Source organism: Phytophthora cinnamomi, assembly GCF_018691715.1.
Source record: "Phytophthora cinnamomi strain GKB4 chromosome Unknown Contig83, whole genome shotgun sequence".
In the NCBI taxonomy this organism is placed as follows: domain Eukaryota; phylum Oomycota; class Peronosporomycetes; order Peronosporales; family Peronosporaceae; genus Phytophthora; species Phytophthora cinnamomi.
In genome coordinates, this window is record NW_027151016.1 from 716,298 (window position 1) to 740,201 (window position 23,904).

Below are 23,904 nucleotides of genomic sequence, written 5' to 3' on the forward strand. Positions count from 1 at the left end.
TCCTGAGCACTATCGAAAACACCACTACAATCAGCATCCCAACAAGTGGAAGCAGTACTAGCTTCTGACTGAAGCCGAGTACAAAACGTTCTTTGACGACCGGTCTCTACATCGCTCACGTATGCACCTGTACCTGAATGAGAACCAAGCTCCACTGGTCATCGAAGTTGACCGGGCTATTGTGGAGGGCATTATCGACAGTTTCCTCGTCGGAGACGACGTGGATGATATCTCGTGGGATCGCATTCGCTCCCGCCTGTGCTGCAATGTTGCCAACACTCATTATGTGCTGAACATCGTGAACCCAGTCCAGTTTCACCTGATCGTTGACTACATAAGCACCTGATCGTTGACTACATAAGCATTGGGATGTCTTTCCGCATGGCGTTGGCAACTTTGACTAAGACAAGACATCGAACTGGTTTAGCTTCGCTGGGCTCCTGTACACCCGAGTTACCGGCAAAATTTGCGCGCTTTGCGTGCATGATCAATCTGCAGAAGTTGAAGTCTCTAATGGCGGCCGAGTGGACGTTTGCAATTGCGCTTGACATGTCAACGCATCTTTCCGTGTCGTATCTGGATATTCGCGTTCGACTCTACTTCAACGGGCGTCTACTTAATTTCCACCTGCTCGCCATTCCGATAAATGAACGACACACTGCCGAAGTAATGTTTGGTGCTGCCGCGGCAGTGCTAGATGTGATGTGCCCCCACTGGAGGGATGTGATCATCGGCATTACCACTGACGGCGAAAGAAAGATGACTGGCCGAATCAGTGGCCTTGCCACGCGCTTTCAGCGTGTATGTCGCGAAGGCTTCGTTCGTGTCTGGTGTGGGTTGCACCAGCTCGACCTCATATTACAGTCAGCCTTCAAGACGCTGATGAATGGTAATTTCTATCGTGTTTTTACTCGAATGATAACCCACTTTCGCCGACAGCAAAACCTGATCTCCAAGATGCAAACTACCGCACCACTACTCTCGGACACTAGGTGGGAATCAATGGGAAAGTGCTGCAAGTGGTTCAAGAAGTACCGGTCAGAGCTTGAGGCTCATCTTCGCGACAACGATTCAGGTTGTCGGCCACCTGAAGGCTGGTGGTTGGTGCTGACCATCGCCGAATCAGTATCAAGCAGCGCTATTATCTCCTTTCGTACCCTCGAAGGTAAAACGGCGCTCGTGGCCGAGCAGTCCGCGCAATTTCAAAGTCTTTTCGACAAGTACAAAGAGAAATTCAACACGAAAGTAGGCCTCGACGATACTACACGCACGGAGGTCAAGCTCATAAATTGTGCGGCGCCCGTATGGCCGCCACTTCCTTGTATCTGCTCGCGGTATGCCTTCTCACCCAGTGGAACTATTGCGGTTGACGCTAACAGTCTGCTCGAATTGCTACGTGACGATGGCAATTTCACTATTGCTGCCATGGGCGTGATTTCGCCGGACGAACTGTACAACCTTTTGTTTGAGGTCGCCCGCGTGTTAGCTGAAATTGTGGAAGGGCTTAATCAGCTTCAACCTGAACGGGATTCTAACAACATGCCTCTCGAAAGCGATCCACCACCGGTATTACCCCATCACCTCTGGTCAGTTTGAGGGGCCGCGATCTGTCTACAATTGTAGTGGGTCTAACTTGACTCACTACTTTAGCTTACACGTTGCGCAACGTGTATGAGGAAGCGTAAGTACTTAGTAATTATTTAGGTTAATTATATTTGAATACACAAATATAAGTTAAATAAGAAGGGATTCCAAGTGACTTAGATTAGGTAAAATGAGAACTGTATTGTTTGTGAATTGATCTTCCTCTAAAATCTGCTAAAAACTGTTTATCATCTATGAAAGGGTTGACAGCGGCTGGCTGTCAGAGCCCCGCTAATATGCATGACTCTGATTGGTAGAAAGATGCTGCTTTCTACCAATAGGATCTTTGGGTATGTGTGGACCACTCACTGTGGTGGTCCACTTCAATGTTTCCATCGGTGTGTCTTACACCAAGGCGAGGAAGTATCCAAAACGTTTAACAGATAACCTATCTGTTAAATTCACAAGTGGCTTGCAGCCACTTGTGCGTGTAACCCCGTTACACCATCCCCCCCTTAAGGTTAGACGCGCGGGGTCTCCGCACGTCAATCTTTGGAATTGACCATTCGTCAATTCTCCGCGTTTGGAGAAGAAATCCGCGCTCATTCAACGATGAGCGCGCCTCAGACGAAGACCTCGAAGTCGGTGGGGAGTCATCTCTCCATCGACGACTACTTCGAGCGTCAGAAGGCGAAGTACGGCGACGTCGTCGACTTCGACGACGACGATGAAGATATGGAGGGCGAAGAGGACTCGCCCTCTAAGCGCAAAGACTCAGTGTCGAGCGAATCGCTCGACCCTCATGCCAAGAACATTCGCCCACGTGAAGGGGACGAATCGGACGCTTCGAGTTCGAAGCGTTCGCGTACTGAGAGCGATACTCCACTCGCTTCTGCTGGGGCTCTCAGTACTCCGCGCGCTGCAGCTGCAGCGCGTGATTCCAAAGCTCAAGGCTCTCCGCGCGCTACGCCTGCAGCGCGCGATCCATGGATGCCGTCCGCATCCGAGATCGCGGACCGGTATGGGAACTCGGTACCTCCGAATGAGGTACCGCTGTACGTATGCAGCGCCATCAAAGATGACGCTGTGGCTGCCGAGCTGCACTTTGATGCGGAAACGCATCAAAGGCGCGATTACTACATCGGACTCTTTCATGAGCTCCGATGGTTTCAAAGCAAGAAAACCTCTTCTCGCAGCAAAGTGCCCGAATGGCAGGCACTTTGTCAAAGCTGGAACGCTTTTGTTGAGAACTTCAACAAGAGGCCGAGTGCTTACCGTGATCGGATTAAGCAAGCGCGTGATCGCTTCGAGACGTACTCGAAGCGTGGAAAGCTGGAGCAACTTCATGTTGCTGCTGAGGAGGCAAATGTGCCGTGCGCTGTGCCCGAGGGCTTTCAGTGCACGAAGTGCTTTCCAGGCGCGGTTCGCTTGAGCGACCGCGACCTGAACGGGTACACGTCGTTCCGTGTGCCCGAGAGTCTCAAAGAGCTCCGTGCTAAGTTCTTAGCGCGTGAGGGTTCGGGCGCTGGCGATGATCGCAGCGCTCGTGTTACTTCCGCTGCACCAGCGCGTACTGCTCCTCGTACGCCCTCACCATTTCCGGAACGTCCTCCAGCAAGACGTTCCGCGGCTCCCATGTACCTCGATGGGGAGGAAATCCTCTCCAACGAATACGAAAACGAGCCCCTTGAGGGTTCGTTTTCGGGATACTATGGTCAACAATCCGCTCAACAATCCCGCGGGTTGAGCCGCGGGCGTCACGGATCGGCGGTGGCGGGGGTGGGAACACGCCCCGGGTATGATCAGCCCCGGGCTGATCAGTACGCGTCTCTCCACGACCGGGTGACCGCCGTGGAGCGTCTGCAGGGCGCTGAGTTCGCCGCCCTGAAGCAGGAGCTGCCGAACCAGAAGGCCCAAGTCGCGGCGGTCTCGCAGACCGCCTCGAATATCCAGGTCGAGCTGGGGACCCAGATGAAGGGGTTGCTCCAGCGCGTCCGCGCGCTGGAGGAGAGGCTGCTCATCGCCGAGGCCAAGTCCTCCGCTTCTGCCTCGGCTCCTGCCGAGGCTTCGGGTCAGCCGAGCTAGATGGCTCGTGCTGCAGGTATGGCTTCAGCCGTCCGACGTAAAAGGTCGGATGGAGGCGCATGCTAGACGGTATGTCTAGCGTGTATGCGTTGCCGTGCCGTGCCAACACAGTGAACGGCCCGATGAAGCGCGGAGCAAGCTTGCTTGCTCCGAAATCCGAAACTGCATGTCTAGGCAGGTTTTGTGTAGCTAACAAAACTAATGAACCAACTTTAAATTCATTTGTGTTGCCTCTGCCCGCATTGTCTGCGTTTACCTTCTGTTTGTCAACAGAAGCTGCTATTGTGTCTTGGACAAACCGAATCACGGCTTGTCTTTTGGTGACGAAACTGATTGCATCCGAGCTGAAGTCATTCAGCTCGCTCTCCGCTAGAGGCCTTGCCTCTGCGAGGTTCTTTGCGGTGTCTGCGCCCTGCGCAGACCCGTCGTCGTTGCCCTTGGCGTTGGAGGAGTCTGCGCCCTGCGCGGACTCATGTGGTTTGTCCATTGTTGCAGCTGACACTGTGCAAGTGTCAGCGGTTTTCTGCGGCTGCTGTATTGCAGTCGTAGATCCTCCCCCACTTAAAGTGGGGGCCATCACTCCGAGTAAACTCGGTAGACGTGGGTGTCGCATGGCATTCACGTAGAACGGTGTATGCCCGGTCGAGGCATGCACTGAGTTATTGATGGCAAACTCTGCCATCGATAAGCACTCGCTCCAGTATTGGAACGAGTGAGCGTAGCTCTTCAACATATCGACGAGCACGCGATTCACGCGCTCGGTTTGACCGTCCGTCTGCGGATGATCCGCAGTCGACATGGAAAGCTGGCTCCCAAGAAGTGTAAACACTTCTTGCCACAGGTGCGCTGTGAAGCGCGGGTCTCTGTCCGACACGATGTCGGACGGCATGCCATGGTGTTTGAACACCATGTCGACGAGCAGACGGGCCGCCTGCTTCGCGGTCACCTCTGCTGGCACCGCAGCAAGATGTACCATCTTGCTGAAGCGGTCTACGAAGACCACAACGCCGGTGTTCCCTCCGCTATCCGGGGGAAGACCAAAGATGAAGTCCAAAGACATGGACTTCCAACATTCCGACGGAGTCGGTAGTGATTGTAAAGGAGCCTGCGCGAATGGCGCAGGCTTTACGCGTTGGCATACCTCGCAAGCACGGATGTACTTGCGCACCCACTTATACTGGTGGTGCCAGTAGAAGTCGCGCGTGAGAAGGACGTATGTCTTCTCACGTCCGAGATGTCCCGCAGTCGGGGCATCATGATACTCGTACATGATCCTGAGTCGCAGGTCATGGTCATTTGGCACGACAACGCGATCCGCGTTGTCGTCGACTGCATTGTAAAGCAGTAATCCGTCGTGCACACGAAAGCGGTGTGCACGCGCTCGAAGGTGCTTGGGCAGCTTCTGACGGGACTTGTCAGAAGGCGCTGTGCCATAGGCCAGCAAGAGCTTCGCGTCCGCGTCGTGCGCGTACGCGGCCTTCACATCATCCAACAGAGATGTTGTGGGTTTGCTCGATCGCATGGCGTCAATGGCATTGACGTCAACAGCTTCTGCATAGTCCGGCCGACGTGATAACGCGTCGGCCACCACATTCAATCTTCCGGGTTTGTATTCGACCCGGAAGTTATACTCCGCAAAGAATGAGAGCCATCTCGCCATTCTTTGTGATATGTGTGGCGACTTCACTGCGGTGCGCAGTGAAGCGTGGTCGGTGTAGACCACAAATGGTCTACTTCCAAGCAAATACACCCGGAACTTTGCGAGTGCATACTTCATGGCAAGGAGTTCCTTGTCATGCACCGGATAGTTGCGCTCAGCTGGCTTCAGTTGACGCGATTGGTAGTAGACGAAACGATCACGGCCCTCGTGATCGTGCTGCATCAACGCGCATCCGATCGCGAAATCGGATGCGTCACACACTACATGAAATGGGCGATCTTGGTCAGCCACTGCCAAGATCGGCGCCTCAATCAAGCCCCGCTTGACTGCATCGAATGCCTTTTGGCAATCGGGTGTCCAATTCCACACAGCTTCTTTCTTAAGAAGCTGTGACAGCGGGCGGATCTTGCCCGCATAATCCTCCACGTACTTGCACAAGTACGTGGCCAAGCCAAGGAACTGCCTCAGTTCCTTGACACTTGAAGGCGTTGGCCATTCATTGATCACTCTGACCTTTTCCGGGTCAGGGCGAACGCCATTCTTCCCTACGAGACACCCGAGGACGGGTATCTCGCTCGCCCCGAAGATACACTTCTTCAGGTTAGCGTAGAGCTTATGCTTTCGCATAAGCTCAAGTAGCTTCCGGAGATGCACCCGGTGCGTCTCTACGTCGGTCTTCCCGTCCACAGCCCGGCTGTAGATGAACACATCGTCGAAATAGCTCGGTGCGAAGTCGCGCACCGAGCGCAACAAGTGCGTCACGCACCTGTTGAAAGTCGCAGGGGCGTTCTTAAGCCCCTGTGGCATTACTAGCCATTCCCAGAGCATGCCGCTTGGCGTGCTCACTGCCGTGAGAGGGATATCGCTCTCACGCATTAGGATTTGATAGAATCCATCTCGCAAGTCGAGAGCACTGTAAACGGTGCTCCCGGCCATCGAATCGATGATAACATCTTTTCGCGGTATCGGCGTCTGCGCCGGTACCGTCGCATCGTTCAGCTTGTTATACGCATGAACGATGCGTCATCCGCCCTGTGGCTTTTTTTGACACAGAACGTCGGAGCACTGTGCGGGGACTTTGATTCCCGCACTTGTCCTGCTTTACGACGACTTTCAAAGAAGTCGTCGATCGCTTTTACTTGCTCTCGCGGCAGTGGCCACTGCCGCGTGACACAGTACTTCGTGCCCGGCACGAGATCAATCTCGTGCTGAATGCCCTTATCCTGCGGAAGCTCCGCAGGAATCTCTTCCGGGAGTACGTCTTTGTACTCCCTCAACAGCTCGTAATAGGGACTCGACTTTAACGAGTCCCAACCTTGTTCCTCGAAGCGCTCTCGCTTCGTCTTCGCACTGAGAGTGTCTTCACTCTCAGTGGTACTTCCCATGAAGAGCTGCCTCAGCTCTTCGCTCTCGCTCTCCGTTCTTTCGCTGTCCGAAAGAACGCAGACTTGCTCGATGCGTCCATCGTGCAAGTCGCGCGTGAAGCGCTTCCAGTTCATGGCTGGAAGCGAAGTCAACTCCGGCGCCGTCGTCGGAGGACTAGCGAGTTCCATCTCACGATACTGGAATCCAGTATCGGTGCGCATCAAGACGCTTAGCGTCTTGACATTCGGCGTCACTGCCGCAGTCTGCCTAGCAGACTGCTCTTGTTGCGTCTCGGTCCCGGACCGAGACTTGCGCAGCGTTTTCCGCTTGCGCCGTCTTCTTGTTGTGCGGAGCCCGGCTCCGCACAGTTGTTCTTCTGGTCCAGGCCCGGCCGTGGACAGTCGTTCGCCGGCGGACCCTGTCCGCGGGCGCGCGGTATCAAGCCCGGCTTGACCGCATGTTCCTTCGTCGTGCAGCCCGGCTGCACGACAGCATGCAAATTGCGTCAGTGCGGTACGTTTGCAACCGTCCGCACTGTTTGCAGCGTCAACTCCCGGAGTTGACACGCCTTCGTCACCTCGACGCCATTCATTGGCGGGGCCCCTCATGACCGAGGGTGCGTCGGCTCCCGGAGCCGACGCGCCGTTGTCGACCTGACCTCTTCGGGTCATGGACTGTCCCTTACACGCTTGAACGTGGGTGTTGGTTCCCGGAACCAACACATCTTTTTCTTCCGACGTCGGCAGCATTGCCGACGCGGGTTTCACTTGTGCGCGCCCTCGCGCACTCCTTGGGCACTCCGGGACAGCGGCATAAAGCGCTGTCTCGACTGGTGAGCGGCGCGCACCTGCTGGTGCGTGCGCTGCGGTAACAGGGCCATCGCTCTCTGTTCCGCTGTCGCGTCCGAAGCGCACGAGCGTGCGCTTCTTCCAGTCTATCACCGGATCATGCCGTGCAAGCCACGGCATGCCCATTACTACGTCGAACTTATCGTCCAGGTCCAGGACGATAAAGCGTTCGACAAACACTCGTTGTTTGTACGAGAAGCGCACGTTCACGACGCGCTTCTCGGTCTTTACGATGGCACCTGTTGCCAGTCGTACCTCCAGAAGACTTCGAGGTGTATCTACCTCCTCGAAGTCAAGTCTCGGCAGGCTTCGTAGTCGAACAAAGTTGTTCGACGCGCCTGAATCCACCAAAGCTCGAAGAGAGTCACTCGCTCTCTTCGAGTAAACCTTCAAGATGACTAGGTTCGGCCTGTCATCTTGTTTCTTGCAGTGAGAGCTGGTCTCACTGGAGGCTGCAGTCCTCAGTGTCGCGTGCCCGATGTCGGCACGCGCGACTGCATTACCAGTAGGGCGCCCCGCGCCTACTGGATGTTCGCGTTTTTTGTTGGTCCGCGGCGATGCCTAGCATCGCCACGACGGCCACCTCCAGGGGGCATGGGAGCTGTACACTCCCGTGCAAAGTGACCGATCCTTCCGCAACGGAAGCATCGCACGTTACCTCCCTGCTGCTGGTAACCAGCAGTTGTTGCGTTCGAGAGGTCCATTGGCTCCGGACCTCCCGTCCTCGCTACCGGGCGCGGTTGCGGCCTCGGTACGTTTACATGGAGTTTAGCCTGCCGCAGGCTAAACTCTTCTTGCATGGCAAGAGTGATTGCAGCTTCGAGAGTACTCGGGTACTCTCGGAAGAGATAGGTCTTCACGGGCCCATCTCTAAGTCCTTTCATGAACATGACGACCTTGGTCGCCTCGTCAATCGGGTTAATCACGATATTTGATACCAAATATCGTGCGCGCTGCGCGTAAGCATGGACGTCATGCTTACCCTGCTGAAGGTCGAGGAACTCCGCCCTCGACCGGAACTCGTTTTGCGGGGGATCAAACGCTTGTTTGAGCTCCTCTTTGAACACTTCGTACGTGCTGAAGCACGTAGGATCGGAGAGTCGGCGTCCATACGCCCAACTCCTTGCGCGTCCGCCAAGGCAGGACATGGCGAACGCGACCTTCGACAGCGGGTCGACGATGCGTCGAGCCGCTATGGCTGTGTCGAGTTCGACAAGCCATCGGAGAAGAGGCTCGCCCTCTCTTCCCACGTAATTGCTTACGCTCAACTTTAATGGTCGAGCACGCGGTGTCGTCCCTGACGACGCCGTCACTGAGGAAGCAGCGTCACGCTGCTCCTTCATGATGAACCCCAGAGCAACACCATGTTGCTCCGTCGGCGATAGCGTACGCAGCATTGTAGCTATCGCCGCTTCTCCAATGACTGTTGACAGTCGTTGGAGGGCTTCTAACTCTGGGTCAGACAGGTGGGGGGCAGTCTGCGCGTGCAACATGCGTTGCAGGCGTATTGGAGCTCTCCATGGGCACCTCCGTGCCCATGGGGTTCTCGGCTCCGCGTTCGTACACCGCGTACGAACGTCAAGCAGTCGGTCGTTGGACGGACTACAAAGTGCTACCAGGTGTAGTGGGTCTAACTTGACTCACTACTTTAGCTTACACGTTGCGCAACGTGTATGAGGAAGCGTAAGTACTTAGTAATTATTTAGGTTAATTATATTTGAATACACAAATATAAGTTAAATAAGAAGGGATTCCAAGTGACTTAGATTAGGTAAAATGAGAACTGTATTGTTTGTAAATTGATCTTCCTCTAAAATCTGCTAAAAACTGTTTATCATCTATGAAAGGGTTGGCAGCGGCTGGCTGTCAGAGCCCCGCTAATATGCATGACTCTGATTGGTAGAAAGATGCTGCTTTCTACCAATAGGACCTTTGGGTATGTGTGGACCACTCGTTGTGGTGGTCCACTTCAATGTATCCATTGGTGTGTCTTACACCAAGGCGAGGAAGTATCCAAAACTTTTAACAGATAACCTATCTGTTAAATTCACAAGTGGCTTGCAGCCACTTGTGCGTGTAACCCCGTTACAACAATAATTGATCAACATCGCGCGCGCATGACTAGGCTCTGGAAGGAGTCCGATCTCGATCAAATCGAGCAGGAACACTCAGCAATGCGGCAAATGTACGCTTCCAGCACTGAGTTCCGCGCGAAGGTGGAGCAAAACGTCAAGCTCGACTTTGCAAACTGCTGGGACTCGCTGGATGCTCAATATCCTGCGTTGAAGCGGTTTGCAGGTGGTTTAGCAACCATATTTCCGGGAACATCTACCGTAGAGAGCGATTCCTCTCTACTTAAGTGGGTGAAGCCGTCGTACAAGAGTCGACTGACGGATTTTTCTCTCGAGGGCGCTCTTCACACCAAGCAGTTTGAGGAGCTATCCTCGATAGCATTCCGCTCGATTAGATCACGGTCTGTCGCGAGGCTTCGCCTGGATATCTTGTACTTTGTATAATGCCCACCAATGCCCCTTCCAAACTATGCGATTTGCCCACTTTAGCTTATTTTCGTACAAACCGGCAATTGCCGATCTTATATATGTCTGTATATTCGTGATCATTAGCGAATTGCTGAGTAAAACGAACTCGATGAGCTTCAGCGAGCAGACTTTGAGGGGCCAGTTAAAATCACTGGGTCATCGCACGTTTAGTGGCCCAGTTGCTCTTTCCTTTGGCGCATGAGTGTTGAGCTTGCATGGGCAGGCAGAGCTCAGGAAATCCTAATATCACTTGCAGTAACTTACTTACATGTATTAATACATGTACTAAAACAAATTCCGGTGCAAGAGAAAAATAAAAAGCATGCCGATATTTTAGGTATACTCAACGAAGCCAAAAGGACGACTACCTGCATCGCCCATACACCTGAACTTTGGTTCCAGCATTAGAATGGCTGAATACTCCACGTCTATTGAGTTCTGCGAAAGTCAACTAGGCGCTATCCAGGCGCTGTGTCTTCTCCTTTCTTCCTCCTCCGCTCCTCGTTTTCCAACTGTGGCGGTGGCAATAGAATCTTAGCCCCACCCAGCACAAATCATACAGCTTTCTGCGCTGATCTGCTTTATTCAACACGTAACTTCGCTCAACTCCACCGCGAGCAGTACATGGCAAGTCGCAGGGCGCCGTTCCCGCTGTATCTACTTCAGCTGCGGGCGCGTATCTCCATGCTGGTCATGAACTCGGTCTGGCCTACTGCCTCGCCACGAAGTGTAGTGGGTCTAACTTGACTCACTACTTTAGCTTACACGTTGCGCAACGTGTATGAGGAAGCGTAAGTACTTAGTAATTACTTAGGTTAATTATATTTGAATACACAAATATAAGTTAAGTAACAAAAGGATTCCAAGTGACTTAGATTAGGTAAAATGAGAACTGTATTGTTTGTAAATTGATCTTCCTCTAAAAGCTGCTAAAAACTGTTTATCATCTATGAAAGGGTTGGCAGCGGCTGGCTGTCAGAGCCCCGCTAATATGCATGTCTCTGATTGGTAGAAAGATGCTGCTTTCTACCAATAGGATCCTTTGGGTATGTGTGGACCACTCACTGTGGTGGTCCACTTCAATGTATCCATCGGTGTGTCTTACACCAATGTGAGGAAGTATCCAAAACGTTTAACAGATAACCTATCTGTTAAATTCACAAGTGGCTTGCAGCCACTTGTACGTGTAACCGTTACACCATCCCCCATAAGGTTAGACGCGCGGGGTCCCCGCACGTCAATCTTTGGAATTGACCATTCGTCAATTCTCCGCGTTTGGAGAAGAAATCCGCGCTCATTCAACGATGAGCGCGCCTCAAGAAGTCCGCAAAGTCGATGGGGAGTCATCTCTCCATCGACGACTACTCGAACGCCAGAAGGCGAAGTACGGTGACGTCGTCGACTTCGACGACGACGATGAAGACATGGAGGGCGAGGAGGACTCGCCCTCAAAGCGTAAAGACTCAGTGTCGAGCGAATCGCTCGACCCTCACGCTAAGAACGTTCGCCCGCGTGAAGGGGACGAATCGGACGCTTCGAGCTCGAAGCGTTCGCGTACTGAGAGTGATACCCCACTCGCTACAGCTGGGGCTCTCAGTACTCCGCGCGCTGCTGCTGCAGCGCGTGATGTCAAAGCTCAAGGCTCTCCGCGCGCTGCGCCTGCAGCGCGCGATCCATGGATGCCGTCCGCGTCCGAGATCGCGGACCGGTTTGGGAACTCGGTACCTCCGAATGAGGTGCCGCTGTACGTATGCAGCGCCATCAAAGATGACGCTGTGGCTGCCGAGCTGCACTTTGATGCGGAAACGCATCAAAGGCGCGATTACTACATCGGACTCTTTCATGAGCTCCGATGGTTTCAAAGCAAGAAGACCTCTTCTCGCAGCAAAGTGCCCGAATGGCAGGCACTTTGTCAAGCTGGAACGCCTTTGTTGAGAACTTCAACAAGAGGCCGAGTGCTTACCGTGATCGGATTAAGCAAGCGCGTGATCGCTTCGAGACGTACTCGAAGCGTGGAAAGCTGCAGCAACTTCATGTTGCTGCTGAGGAGGCAAATGTGCCGTGCGCTGTGCCCGAGGGCTTTCAGTGCACGAAGTGCTTTCAGGCGCGGTCCGCTTGAGCGACCGCGACCTGAACGGGTACACGTCGTTCCGTGTGCCCGAGGGTCTCAGAGCTCCGTGCTAAGTTCTTAGCACGTGAGGGTTCGGGCGCTAGCGATGATCGCAGCGCTCGTGTTACTTCCGCTGCGCCAGCGCGTACTGCTCTTCGTACGCCCTCACCATTTCCGGAACGTCCTCCAGCAAGACGTTCCGCGGCTCTATGTACCTCGATGGGGAGGAAATCCTCTCCAACGAATACGAAAACGAGCCCCTTGAGGGTTCGTTTTCGGGATACTATGGTCAACAATCCGCTCAACAATCCAGCGGGTTGAGCCGCGGGCGTCACGGATCGGCGGTGGCGGGGGTGGGAACACGCCCCGGGTATGATCAGCCCCGGGCTGATCAGTATGCGCCTCTCCACGACCGGGTGACCGCCGTGGAGCGTCTGCAGGGCGCTGAGTTCGCCGCCCTGAAACAGGAGCTGGCGAACCAGAAGGCCCAAGTCGCGGCGGTCTCGCAGACCGCCTCGAATATCCAGGTCGAGTTGGGGACCCAGATGAAGGGGTTGCTCCAGCGCGTCCGCGCGCTGGAGGAGAGGCTGCTCGTCGCCGAGGCCAAGTCCTCCGCTTCTACCTCGGCTCCTGCCGAGGCTTCGGGTCAGCCGAGCTAGATGGCTCGTGCTGCAGGTATGGCTTCAGCCGTCCGACGTAAAAGGTCGGATGGAGGCGCATGCTAGACGGTATGTCTAGCGTGTATGCGTTGCCGTGCCGTACCAACACAGTGAATGGCCCGATGAAGCGCGGAGCAAGCTTGCTTGCTCCGAAATCCGAAACTGCATGTCTAGGCAGGTTTTGTGTAGCTAACAAAACTAATGAACCAACTTTAAATTCATTTGTGTTGCCTCTGCCCGCATTGTCTGTGTTCAGCTTCTGTTGATCAACAGAAGCTGCTATTGTGTCTTGGACAAACCGGATTACGGCTTGTCTTTTGGCGATGAAACTGATTGCATCCGAGCTGAAGTCATTCAGCTCGCTCTCCGCTAGAGGCCTTGCCTCTGCGTGGTTCTTTGCGGTGTCTGCGCCCTGCGCAGACCCGTCGTCGTTGCCCTTGGCGTTGGAGGAGTCTGCGCCCTGCGCAGACTCATGTGGTTTGTCCATTGTTGCAGCTGACACTGTGCAAGTGTCAGCGGTTTTCTGCGGCTGCTGTATTGCAGTCGTAGATCCTCCCCCACTTAAAGTGGGAGCCATCACTCCGAGTAAACTCGGTAGACGTGGATGCCGCATGACATTCACGTAGAACGGTGTATGCCCGGTCGAGGCATGCACTGAGTTATTGATGGCAAACTCTGCCATCGATAAGCACTCGCTCCAGTATTGGAACGAGTGAGCGTAGCTCTTCAACATATCGACGAGCACGCGATTCACGCGCTCGGTTTGACCGTCCGTCTGCGGATGATCCGCAGTCGACATGGAAAGCTGGCTCCCAAGAAGTGTAAACACTTCTTGCCACAGGTGCGCTGTGAAGCGCGGGTCTCTGTCCGACACGATGTCGGACGGCATGCCATGGTGTTTGAACACCATGTCGACGAGCAGACGGGCCGTCTGCTTCGCGGTCACCTCTGTTGGCACCGCAGCAAGATGGTACATCTTGCTGAAACGGTCTACAAAGACCACAACACCGGTGTTCCCTCCGCTATCCGGGGGAAGACCAAAGATGAAGTCCAAAGACATGGACTTCCAACACTCCGACGGAGTCGGTAGTGATTGCAGTGGAGCCTGCGCGAATGGCGCAGGCTTTACGCGTTAGCATACCTCGCAAGCACGGATGTACTTGCGCACCCACTATACTGGTGGTGCCAGTAGAAGTCGCGCGTGAGAAGGACGTATGTCTTCTCACGTCCGAGATGTCCCGCAGTCGGGGCATCATGATACTCGTACATGATCCTGAGTCGCAGGTCATGGTCATTTGGCACGACAACGCGATCCGCGTTGTCGTCGACTGCGTTGTAGAGTAGCAGTCCGTCGTGCACACGAAAGCGGTGTGCACGTGCTCGAAGGTGCTTGGGCAGCTTCTGACGGGACTTGTCAGAAGGCGCTGTGCCATAGGCCAGCAAGAGCTTCGCGTCCGCGTCGTGCGCGTACGCGGCCTTCACATCATCCAACAGAGATGATGTGGGTTTGCTCGATCGCATGGCGTCAATGGCATTGACGTCAACAGGTTCTGCATAGTCCGGCCGACGTGATAACGCGTCGGCCACCACGTTCAATCTTCCGGGTTTGTATTCGACCCGGAAGTTATACTCCGCAAAGAATGAGAGCCATCTCGCCATTCTTTGTGAAATGTGGCGACTTCACTGCGGTGCGCAGTGAAGCATGGTCGGTGTAGACCACAAATGGTCTACTCCCAAGCAAGTACACTCGGAACTTTGCGAGTGCATACTTCATGGCAAGGAGTTCCTTGTCATGCACCGGATAGTTGCGCTCAGCTGGCTTCAGCTGACGAGATTGGTAGTAGACGACACGATCACGGCCCTCGTGATCGTGCTGCATCAACGCGCATCCGATCGCGAAATCGGATGCGTCACATACTACGTGAAATGGGCGATCTTGGTCAGCCACTGCCAAGATCGGCGCCTCAGTCAAGCCCCGCTTGACTGCATCGAATGCCTTTGGCAATCGGGTGTCCAGTTCCACACAGCTTCTTTCTTAAGAAGCTGTGACAGCGGGCGGATCTTGCCCGCATAATCCTCCACGTACTTGCACAAGTACGTGGCCAAGGAACTGCCTCAGTTCCTTGACACTTGAAGGCGTTGGCCATTCATTTATCACTCTGACCTTTTCCGGGTCAGGGCGAACACCATTCTTCCCTACGATACACCCGAGGACGGGTATCTCGCTCGCCCCGAAGATACACTTCTTCAGGGTTCGCGTAGAGCTTATGCTTTCGCATAAGCTCAAATAGCTTCCGGAGATGCACCCTGTGCATCTCTACGTCGATCTTCCGTCCACAGCCCGGCTGTGGATGAACACATCATCGAAGTAGCTCGGTGCGAAGTCGCGCACCGAGCGCAACAAGTGCGTCACGCACCTGTTGAAAGTCGCAGGGGCGTTCTTAAGCCCTTGTGGCATTACTAGCCATTCCCAGAGCATGCCGCTTGGCGTGCTCACTGCCGTGAGAGGGATATCGCTCTCACGCATTAGGATTTGATAAAATCCATCTCGCAAGTCGAGAGCACTGTAAACGGTGCTCCCGGCCATCGAATCGATGATAACATCTTTTCGCGGTATCGGCGTCTGCGCCGGTACCGTCGCATCGTTCAGCTTGTTGTAGGCATGAACGATGCGCCATCCGCCCTGTGGCTTCTTGACACAGAACGTCGGAGCACTGTGCGGGGACTTTGATTCCCGCACTTGTCCTGCTTTACGACGACTTTCAAAGAAGTCGTCGATCGCTTTTACTTGCTCTCGCGGCAGTGGCCACTGCCGCGTGACACAGTACTTCGTGCCCGGCACGAGATCAATCTCGTGCTGAATGCCCTTATCCTGCGGAAGCTCCGCAGGAATCTCTTCCGGGAGTACGTCTTTGTACTCCCTCAACAGCTCGTAATAGGGACTCGACTTTAACGAGTCCCAACCTTGTTCCTCGAAGCGCTCTCGCTTCGTCTTCGCACTGAGTGTCTTCACTCTCAGTGGTACTTCCATGAAGAGCTGCCTCAGCTCTTCGCTTTCGCTCGCCGTTCTTTCGCTGTCCGAAAGAACGCAGACTTGTTCGATGCGTCCATCGTGCAAGTCGCGCGTGAAGCGCTTCCAGCTCATGGCTGGAAGCGAAGTCAACTCGACGCCGTCGTCGGAGGACTAGCGAGTTCCATGTCACGATACTGGAATCCAGTATCGGTGCGCGTCAAGACGCTTAGCGTCTTGACATTCGGCGTCACCGCCGCAGTCTGCCCAGCAGACTGCTCTTGTCGCGTCTCGGTCCCGGACCGAGACTTGCGCAGCGTTCTCCGCTTGCGCCGTCTTCTTGTTGTGCGGAGCCCGGCTCCGCACAGTTGTTCTTCTTGTCCAGGCCCGGCCGTGGACAGTCGTTCGCCGGCGGACCCTGTCCGCGGGCGCGCGGTATCAAGCCCGGCTTGACCGCATTTTCCTTCGTGCAGCCCGGCTGCACGGTAATGTCCTTCGCCGGCAGACCCTGTCTGCGGGCGCGCGATATCAAGCCCGGCTTGATCGCATGGCGCTTCGTCGTGCAGCCCGGCTGCACGACTTGCGTCAGTGCGGTACGTTTGCAACCGTCCGCACTGTTTGCAGCGTCAACTCCCGGAGTTGACACGCCTTCGTCACCTCGACGCCATTCATTGGCGGAGCCCCTCATGACCGAGGGTGCGTCGGCTCCCGGAGCCGACGCGTCGTTGTCGACCTGACCGCTTCGGGTCAGGGACTGTCCCTACACGCTTGAACGTGGGTGTTGGTTCCCGGAACCAGCACATCTTTTCTTCCGACGTCGGCAGCATTGCCGACGCGGGTTTCACTTGTGCGCGCCCTCGCGCACTCCTTGGGCACTCCGGGACAGCAGCATGAAGCGCTGTCTCGACTGGTGAGCCGCGCGCACCAGCAGGTGCGTGCGCTGCGGTAACAGGGCCATCGCTCTCTGTTCCGCTGTCGCGTCCGAAGCGCACGAGCGTGCGCTTCTTCCAGTCTATCACCGGATCATGCCGTGCAAGCTACGGCATGCCCATTACCACGTCGAACTTATCGTCCAGGTCCAGGACGATAAAGTGTTCGACAAACACTCGTTGTTTGTACGAGAAGCGCACGTTCACGACGCGCTTCTCGGTCTTCACGATGGCACCTGTTGCCAGTCGTATCTCCAGAAGACTTCGAGGTGTATCTACCTCCTCGAAGTCAAGTCTCGACAGGCTTCGTAGTCGAACAAAGTTGTTCGACGCGCCTGAGTCTACCAATGCTCGAAGAGAGTCACTCGCTCTCTTCGAGTAAACCTCAAGATGACTAGGTTTGGCCTGTCATCTTGTTTCTTGCAGTGAGAGCTGGTCTCACTGGGGCTGCTGTCCTCAGTGTCGCGTGCCCGATGTCGGCACGCGCGACTGCATTACCAGTAGGGCGCCCCGCGCCTACTGGATGTTCGCGTTTTTGTTGGTCCGCGGCGATGCCTAGCATCGCCACGACGGCCACCTCCAGGGGGCATGGGAGCTGTGCACTCCCGTGCAAAGTGACCGATCCTTCCGCAACGGAAGCATCGCACGTTACCTCCCTGCTGCTGGTAACCAGCAGTTGTTGCGCTCGAGAGGTCCATTGGCTCCGGACCTCCCGTCCTCGCTACCGGGCGCGGTTGCGGCCTCGGTACGTTTAGATGGAGTTTAGCCTGCCGCAGGCTAAACTCTTCTTGCATGGCAAGAGTTATTGCAGCTTCGAGAGTACTCGGGTACTCTCGGAAGAGATAGGTCTTCACAGGCCCATCTCTAAGCCCCTTCATGAACGTGACGACCTTGGTCGCCTCGTCAATCGGGTTAGTCACGATATTTGATACCAAATATCGTGCGCGCTGCGCGTAAGCATGGACGTCATGCTTACCCTGCTGATGGTCGAGGAACTCCGCCCTCGACCGGAACTCGTTTTGCGGGGGCTCAAACGCTTGTTTGAGCTCCTCTTTGAACACTTCGTACGTGCTGAAGCACGTAGGATCGGAGAGTCGGCGTCCGTACGCCCAACTCCTTGCGCGTCCGCCAAGGCAGGACATGGCGAACGCGACCTTCGACAGCGGGTCGACGATGCGTCGAGCCGCTATGGCTGTGTCGAGTTCGACAAGCCATCGGAGGAGAGGCTCGCCCTCTCTTCCCACGCTCAATTTTAATGGTTGAGCACGCGGTGTCGTCCCTGACGACGCCGTCACTGAGGAAGCAGCGTCACGCTGCTCCTTCATGATGAATCCCAGAGCAACACCATGTTGCTCCGTCGGCGATAGCGTACGCAGCATTGTAGCTATCGCCGCTTCTCCAATGACTGTTGGCAGTCGTTGGAGGGCTTCCAACTCTGGGTCAGACAGGTGGGGGCAGTCTGCGCGTGCAACATGCGTTGCAGGCGTATTGGAGCTCTCCATGGGCACCTCCGTGCTCATGTGGTTCTCGGCTCCGCGTTCGTACACCGCGTACGAACGTCAAGCAGTCGGTCGTTGGACGGACTACAAAGTGCTACCAGGTGTAGTGGGTCTAACTTGACTCACTACTTTAGCTTACACGTTGCGCAACGTGTATGAGGAAGCGTAAGTACTTAGTAATTACTTAGGTTAATTATATTTGAATACACAAATATAAGTTAAGTAACAGAAGGATTCCAAGTGACTTAGATTAGGTAAAATGAGAACTGTATTGTTTGTAAATTGATCTTCCTCTAAAAGCTGCTAAAAACTGTTTATCATCTATGAAAGGGTTGGCAGCGGCTGGCTGTCAGAGCCCCGCTAATATGCATGTCTCTGATTGGTAGAAAGATGCTGCTTTCTACCAATAGGATCCTTTGGGTATGTGTGGACCACTCACTGTGGTGGTCCACTTCAATGTATCCATCGGTGTGTCTTACACCAATGTGAGGAAGTATCCAAAACGTTGAACAGATAACCTATCTGTTAAATTCACAAGTGGCTTGCAGCCACTTGTACGTGTAACCCCGTTACACGAAGTCGCTACTTGTCCATGACGAGTCGTCGGAACACTCAGCACCAAAAACGTCGTTGGCACCGTGGTCTTCTGACGCTTGTAGGCGTGGATGGCATGCTCGAACAGCGCCCCCGAGGTGATACCACCCGCCCGTGGGTGTTACGGCTGATATAAAGTGACTGACTGAATGTCAAGTCGACTTCTCCCAGAACGCCCTGAGCCAACTCGCTCAGACCCCAGACTTCGCCCAGATCCCAGACTCTCGGCTGAGACTAGTTACTACTCTTCTCCTCCATCCTGTATTACGTCGTGCTGTTGGCGATGCTGAGCCTCTTGGCCAACCGCTTAAGTGCGAACTGCGTCGTCGAGAGGTCGTTGGCAAAGGTGGCGGAAGATGACTACTATTTGCTACCTCTGCTGTCGCTTACTTTCAAGACGTGCCAAACACTAAAGCTGGCGTTGAGCTCGACAGCAGCAAGAATCTTAGTTTGACTGTGCATTGATAAACTTCTAGTGCTCAACATGCGCCGCACACGACCTCTGCTCCTTGAAGAGCAAACCGCGAGCCCATCGAGAGTCAAGCCAGCACGGATTGTTCCAGTTGTCTGAGTGCACGTAGTTGAAATAGTAATAGTTGCCTTTCATAGTAGTGTGCCATAATTTAATTGGTGCTACCAGGCAGTACTAGAAGAACCGTACTACTGACGACGGTACTATCATATTAGTACCGTCGATACTATTTCTGACCGATAAAAAATAACATTGGAAATTTTGGGTTTCTTTTGAACAAATAAAAAAAAGCTTGCGCACCTCGTTTGTGGGACGTCGACAAGTAGCCAATTAGCTAGTCACGCGCCCCCCACCCAGGCCCATACAAAAGATCCGTGAGTGCCGACGATGAGCTCTCCGCCGCCGCCGCCGCCCGCGGGCGCCACGCCCGACGACAAGCTGGAGCTTGTGACCGTGGAGGAGCAGGAGGAGTTCCTGCGCGTGCTGAAGCAGCTGAACCTGGCCACGGCGCCGCCCGACCGCGCGGCCGCCGCGGCGCAGAAGGACTTCAAGTTCTGGAAGACGCAGCCCGTGCCGGCGCTGGACGAGTTCCCGCGCGAGCACGGCGCCATCGACGCGCCCAAGAGCGTGGGCGACGTGCGCGCCGAGCCGTACGCCATGCCGCCGGGCTTCGCGTGGAGCGAGATCGACCTGACGGACGCGCGCGAGGCCAAGGAGGTGTACGACCTGCTGACGCAGAACTACGTGGAGGACGACGACAACATGTTCCGCTTCGACTACTCCATCGCCTTCCTCATGTGGGCGCTCACGCCGCCCGGCTTCCACAAGGACTGGCACGTGGGCGTGCGCAACCAGAAGACCAACAAGCTCATGGCTTTCATCAGCGGCATCCCCGTCAAGACTCGCGCGTACGCGGCCGTGCTGCCCATGGCCGAGATCAACTTCCTCTGCGTGCACAAGAAGCTGCGCACCAAGCGCCTCGCGCCCGTACTCATCAAGGAGATCACGCGCCGCGTCAACCTGCGCGACATCTGGCAGGCCGTCTACACGGCCGGCGTCGTGCTGCCCATGCCCGTGGCGCAGTGCCGCTACTTCCACCGGTCGCTCAACCCCAAGAAGCTCATCGAGGTGGGCTTCTCCAGGCTCGCGCCCAGGATGACCATGACCAGGACCATCAAGCAGTTCAAGCTGCCCGACGCCACGGCCACGCCCGGCTTCCGCGCCATGCAGAAGAAGGACGTGGCCCCCGTCACGGCGCTGCTCAAGACGTACCTGGCCAAGTTCGACCTCGTGCAGCACTACGACCAGCACGACGTGGCCCACTGGATGCTGCCGCGCGAAGGCGTGATCAGCGCCTACGTCGTGGAGGACCCCGAGACCAAGAAGATCACGGACTTCGCCAGCTTCTACCACCTGCCCTCCACGGTCATCGGCCACCCGACGCACAGCAAGCTCAACGCGGCCTACTCCTTCTACAACGTGGCCACGTCCGTGTCGCTCACCGAGCTCATGAACGACGCGCTCATTATGGCCAAGAAGGAGGACTTTGACGTCTTCAACGCGCTGAGCCTGATGGACAACATGGAGTTCCTCAAGGAGCTCAAGTTCGGCCCCGGCGACGGTGACCTCATGTACTACCTGTACAACTGGCGCTGTCCGCGGATGGAGGGCAACAAGGTCGGCATCGTGCTGTGCTAGGCTGGCTGCCCGATGAGTCCGGCTGAGCCAGGCGGGGTGGATAGTGCGTTACGAGAGGCGTCGTTGCAAGGACATCGCACTCGCAGGGCACCCGAGAGCGGGAAAGGCGACTGCAGACGAACTCGCGCCGCCGCGGCGTGGCTGGGCTCAGGGACGCGAGAGGTAAGAAAGCTGACGCGGGTAGCAGAGAAAGCAGTTGCTTTGGCTCGTTGTTGGGTGAATGCGTAGGTCGATAGAAAGAAGAAGAGGAGGAAGGAAGGACAGGCTGCAGTTGGCGCTTGGGACCGCCGGGAACCCGTGCAATATACAGGAGAGAACTGCGGACAGTGGTCGAGTCGGCCTACGCTGGATCTTGCTCGTTGCTCGTCTGATGATGCCGCGAGTCGTGTCGTGCCATTGACAGGTCTGTCCGGAGCAATCGCTTTTGTCGACCCAGGCAGCGTTCGCCTCAAGATTGGCAGAGCTAGGCAACGTCCGGCACGACAACGTTGCTTCCGTGAGTCGTGCCGTGCGTACATGCGGAGCAACCGAGGGGATGGCTGGCTGGCGATGAATCCTGGCTCCATGTCGTTCCCCGTGGCGTGGCGGCACTACCGATCCTTGCGCTCGGTCGCCAAGCATGGTGCTCATGCCGGCGCGCACGTACGTGCATGTATCGCACACGCTGGCGCCGCTCGTGTTCTTTCGCGACACCCCGCGGGGCAAGGATCATGAGATCGAGTCAAAAAGCGACATAGCGCAGAGCCGGGCGAACTTCAGAAATGATTAAGATTGTGGGAGCCCATCAGCGTCAGCTGCATCGCACTGCTGGCAGCGACAGACGTCGCGCCAGCGCCTGAGCGCCTCAGAAGATGGCACGATAGGCTCCAGCTGACGTTCCACGCAGTCGCGCACGATTCCATGGAGCGCATGCGCGCGGTGGCGTCAGCCGCCACTGGGATGTCAGGCCGTGTTAAAAGCCGTATCTAGCGGCAACGGGCGTCTGAATCTGTTTAACAGATTCGCTCCTCCTCGTCGTGCATGGACCTGCCGAGCTGGACAGCATTCGACCTCGGGCACCCAGCCGCAAAGACCCAACGCAGCATCGCACCAGAGAAAATTGCTGAGGCCCCCGCTGGCTTTTGCGCATTCTCACCCACCAAACATAGGAGCGAGCGACCGCAGTGGGCTTATCGCAGCCAGTCAGCTCAGCCAGTCAGCCCGGCAATACGAATCGCATCTGGCTGGTCGACGAGTTGGCTTTTCCTCCGCTGTCGCTTCGTGTTTTTGCCGTCCTGAGGTTTTCACCCGTGCAAAATGTGCCGCGTGTGACGCGTTCTCTCCACCCAATCCAGGCTTGTGCTTGCTTGCCTCGGTCGTGCTCATTGGCGACCGGTGCGTGACGCAATGCTGGCTTTGGTGCTTGGTGAACGGACATACCAGCCGGCACCGCCACACCTGGCAAGAAACAGGACCAGCGTTCGTCGCTCGGCGAGTGACGCACAGCTACCGTCCAATGGCTGCTGCTGCTGCGCGCACTTGCTGGAGCTCATTGGCAAATCATCCGACGCGCGTCACGAGGGTCTCTTCTACATGAGCAGGACGCACCCGACTGTCTCATGTGACCCATTGTTCTGGCCTGCACTTGTTGCCTTTGCTTTACGTGTGGGCAATCTTTGGGCTTATGGCTGCCGGCCTGCGCAGCTCACTTATTTCTGTTGCTCGCCAAAACTGTAGCGAGAGATTGGCTGGCTTCAGATGCCTGGTGAAACTCGATCCAGCAGTGGTCCCGCTCATACAATCCGCGACGGCAGCTTTTCTCACAGCTCCAGCCACTCGTTCATTCCGCAAATTGCCAACAACAAGTCAAACGACAGTCCTGCTGGCGAACATGAATAACTATTTTGTACCCGAGCCCAATGCCAGTGCCCAGCAGCAACGGGACCCGCAAATCGCGGAGTTCGAGAAGCGTGGCAACTGCAAGAACTACACGCTGAAAACGCTGGCCGACTGCGTCCGACAAGACCTCCCGCTCCGTGTGAGCGTGGGCTCCGCCACCAAGAAGGAAGACTACATGGTGTACAACTGCACCGTGTCCAGTGTGACCACCAAGAACGCGTGGGGTGTCGCCTACCGCTACTCGGAGTTCCTCACCTTCCGCACCAAGGTCGAGGAGCTCTGGACATGCCAGGAGAAGGACTGCTGTGGTTCATGCCAAGCCATTCGTGATGTCATGGCGGCTTTCTTCCCCAAGAAGCGTCCGGCAATCATGTCGACCTGGTCCGGGGCCATCAGCAACCGCAAAACCAAACTGGAGAACGTGCTGATATACCTGCTTCGCTGTGTACTGCTTCCTGGCAGTGCGATGAAGTGCTTCCACGCACGGCAGAAGCTGCCGAACAACCTCTTCGACTTCCTCGGGGTCAAACACGACGCTGACAAGCGTTCGCTGCTTCAAGTCTATGTCGACAATCGTCAACCCGGCATCAAGAAGTCAGCTACCACCACGGATCTGTCCATGTTGGAGCACCAGAGCAACATGAAGAAGTCGTCAACCACTCCAAACTTGTCGGCGCTGGCCCCCAGCACGGACTTGACCAATGTTGATCAGTGCATGATCTGCCTGGACGAGGTGGGCTTGGATGCTTCTCGTGAAATCGGCATCAATGGCAACTCGCCCATTGAACTCCAGTGCAAGCACGCCTACCACCGCGAGTGCATCTTTGAGTGGCTGCTCTTCCAGCACCACTGCCCCATGTGCCGAGCCCAAGTTGGCCCTCCCGCCGTCACTAATTACTGCCGACCGAAGAACCAAGTGCAGTGGTGGCTTGGCGACTTCAAGGAGAACCCCTTGGCGTCGTCATCTAAGTAG

At 55.6% G+C, this 23,904-nt stretch overlaps 2 protein-coding genes across 2 annotated transcripts; both read left to right on the top strand.

Annotated features, from left to right (window-relative positions):
* Positions 1 to 19,742: 19,742 nt before the first annotated feature.
* On the top strand, positions 19,743 to 21,053 carry IUM83_11362 (glycylpeptide N-tetradecanoyltransferase 2; the record flags this gene model as incomplete). Its single annotated transcript, XM_067935916.1, has 1 exon — positions 19,743 to 21,053. The coding sequence occupies one exon, from the start codon at positions 19,743 to 19,745 to the stop codon at positions 21,051 to 21,053; it is 1,311 nt and encodes a 436-aa protein (XP_067784927.1).
* Positions 21,054 to 22,923: 1,870 nt separating this feature from the next.
* On the top strand, positions 22,924 to 23,904 carry IUM83_11363 (E3 ubiquitin ligase; the record flags this gene model as incomplete). The annotated part of the gene is made up of 1 exon (XM_067935917.1): positions 22,924 to 23,904. One exon carries the CDS (start codon positions 22,924 to 22,926, stop codon positions 23,902 to 23,904), a length of 981 nt encoding a protein of 326 aa, XP_067784926.1.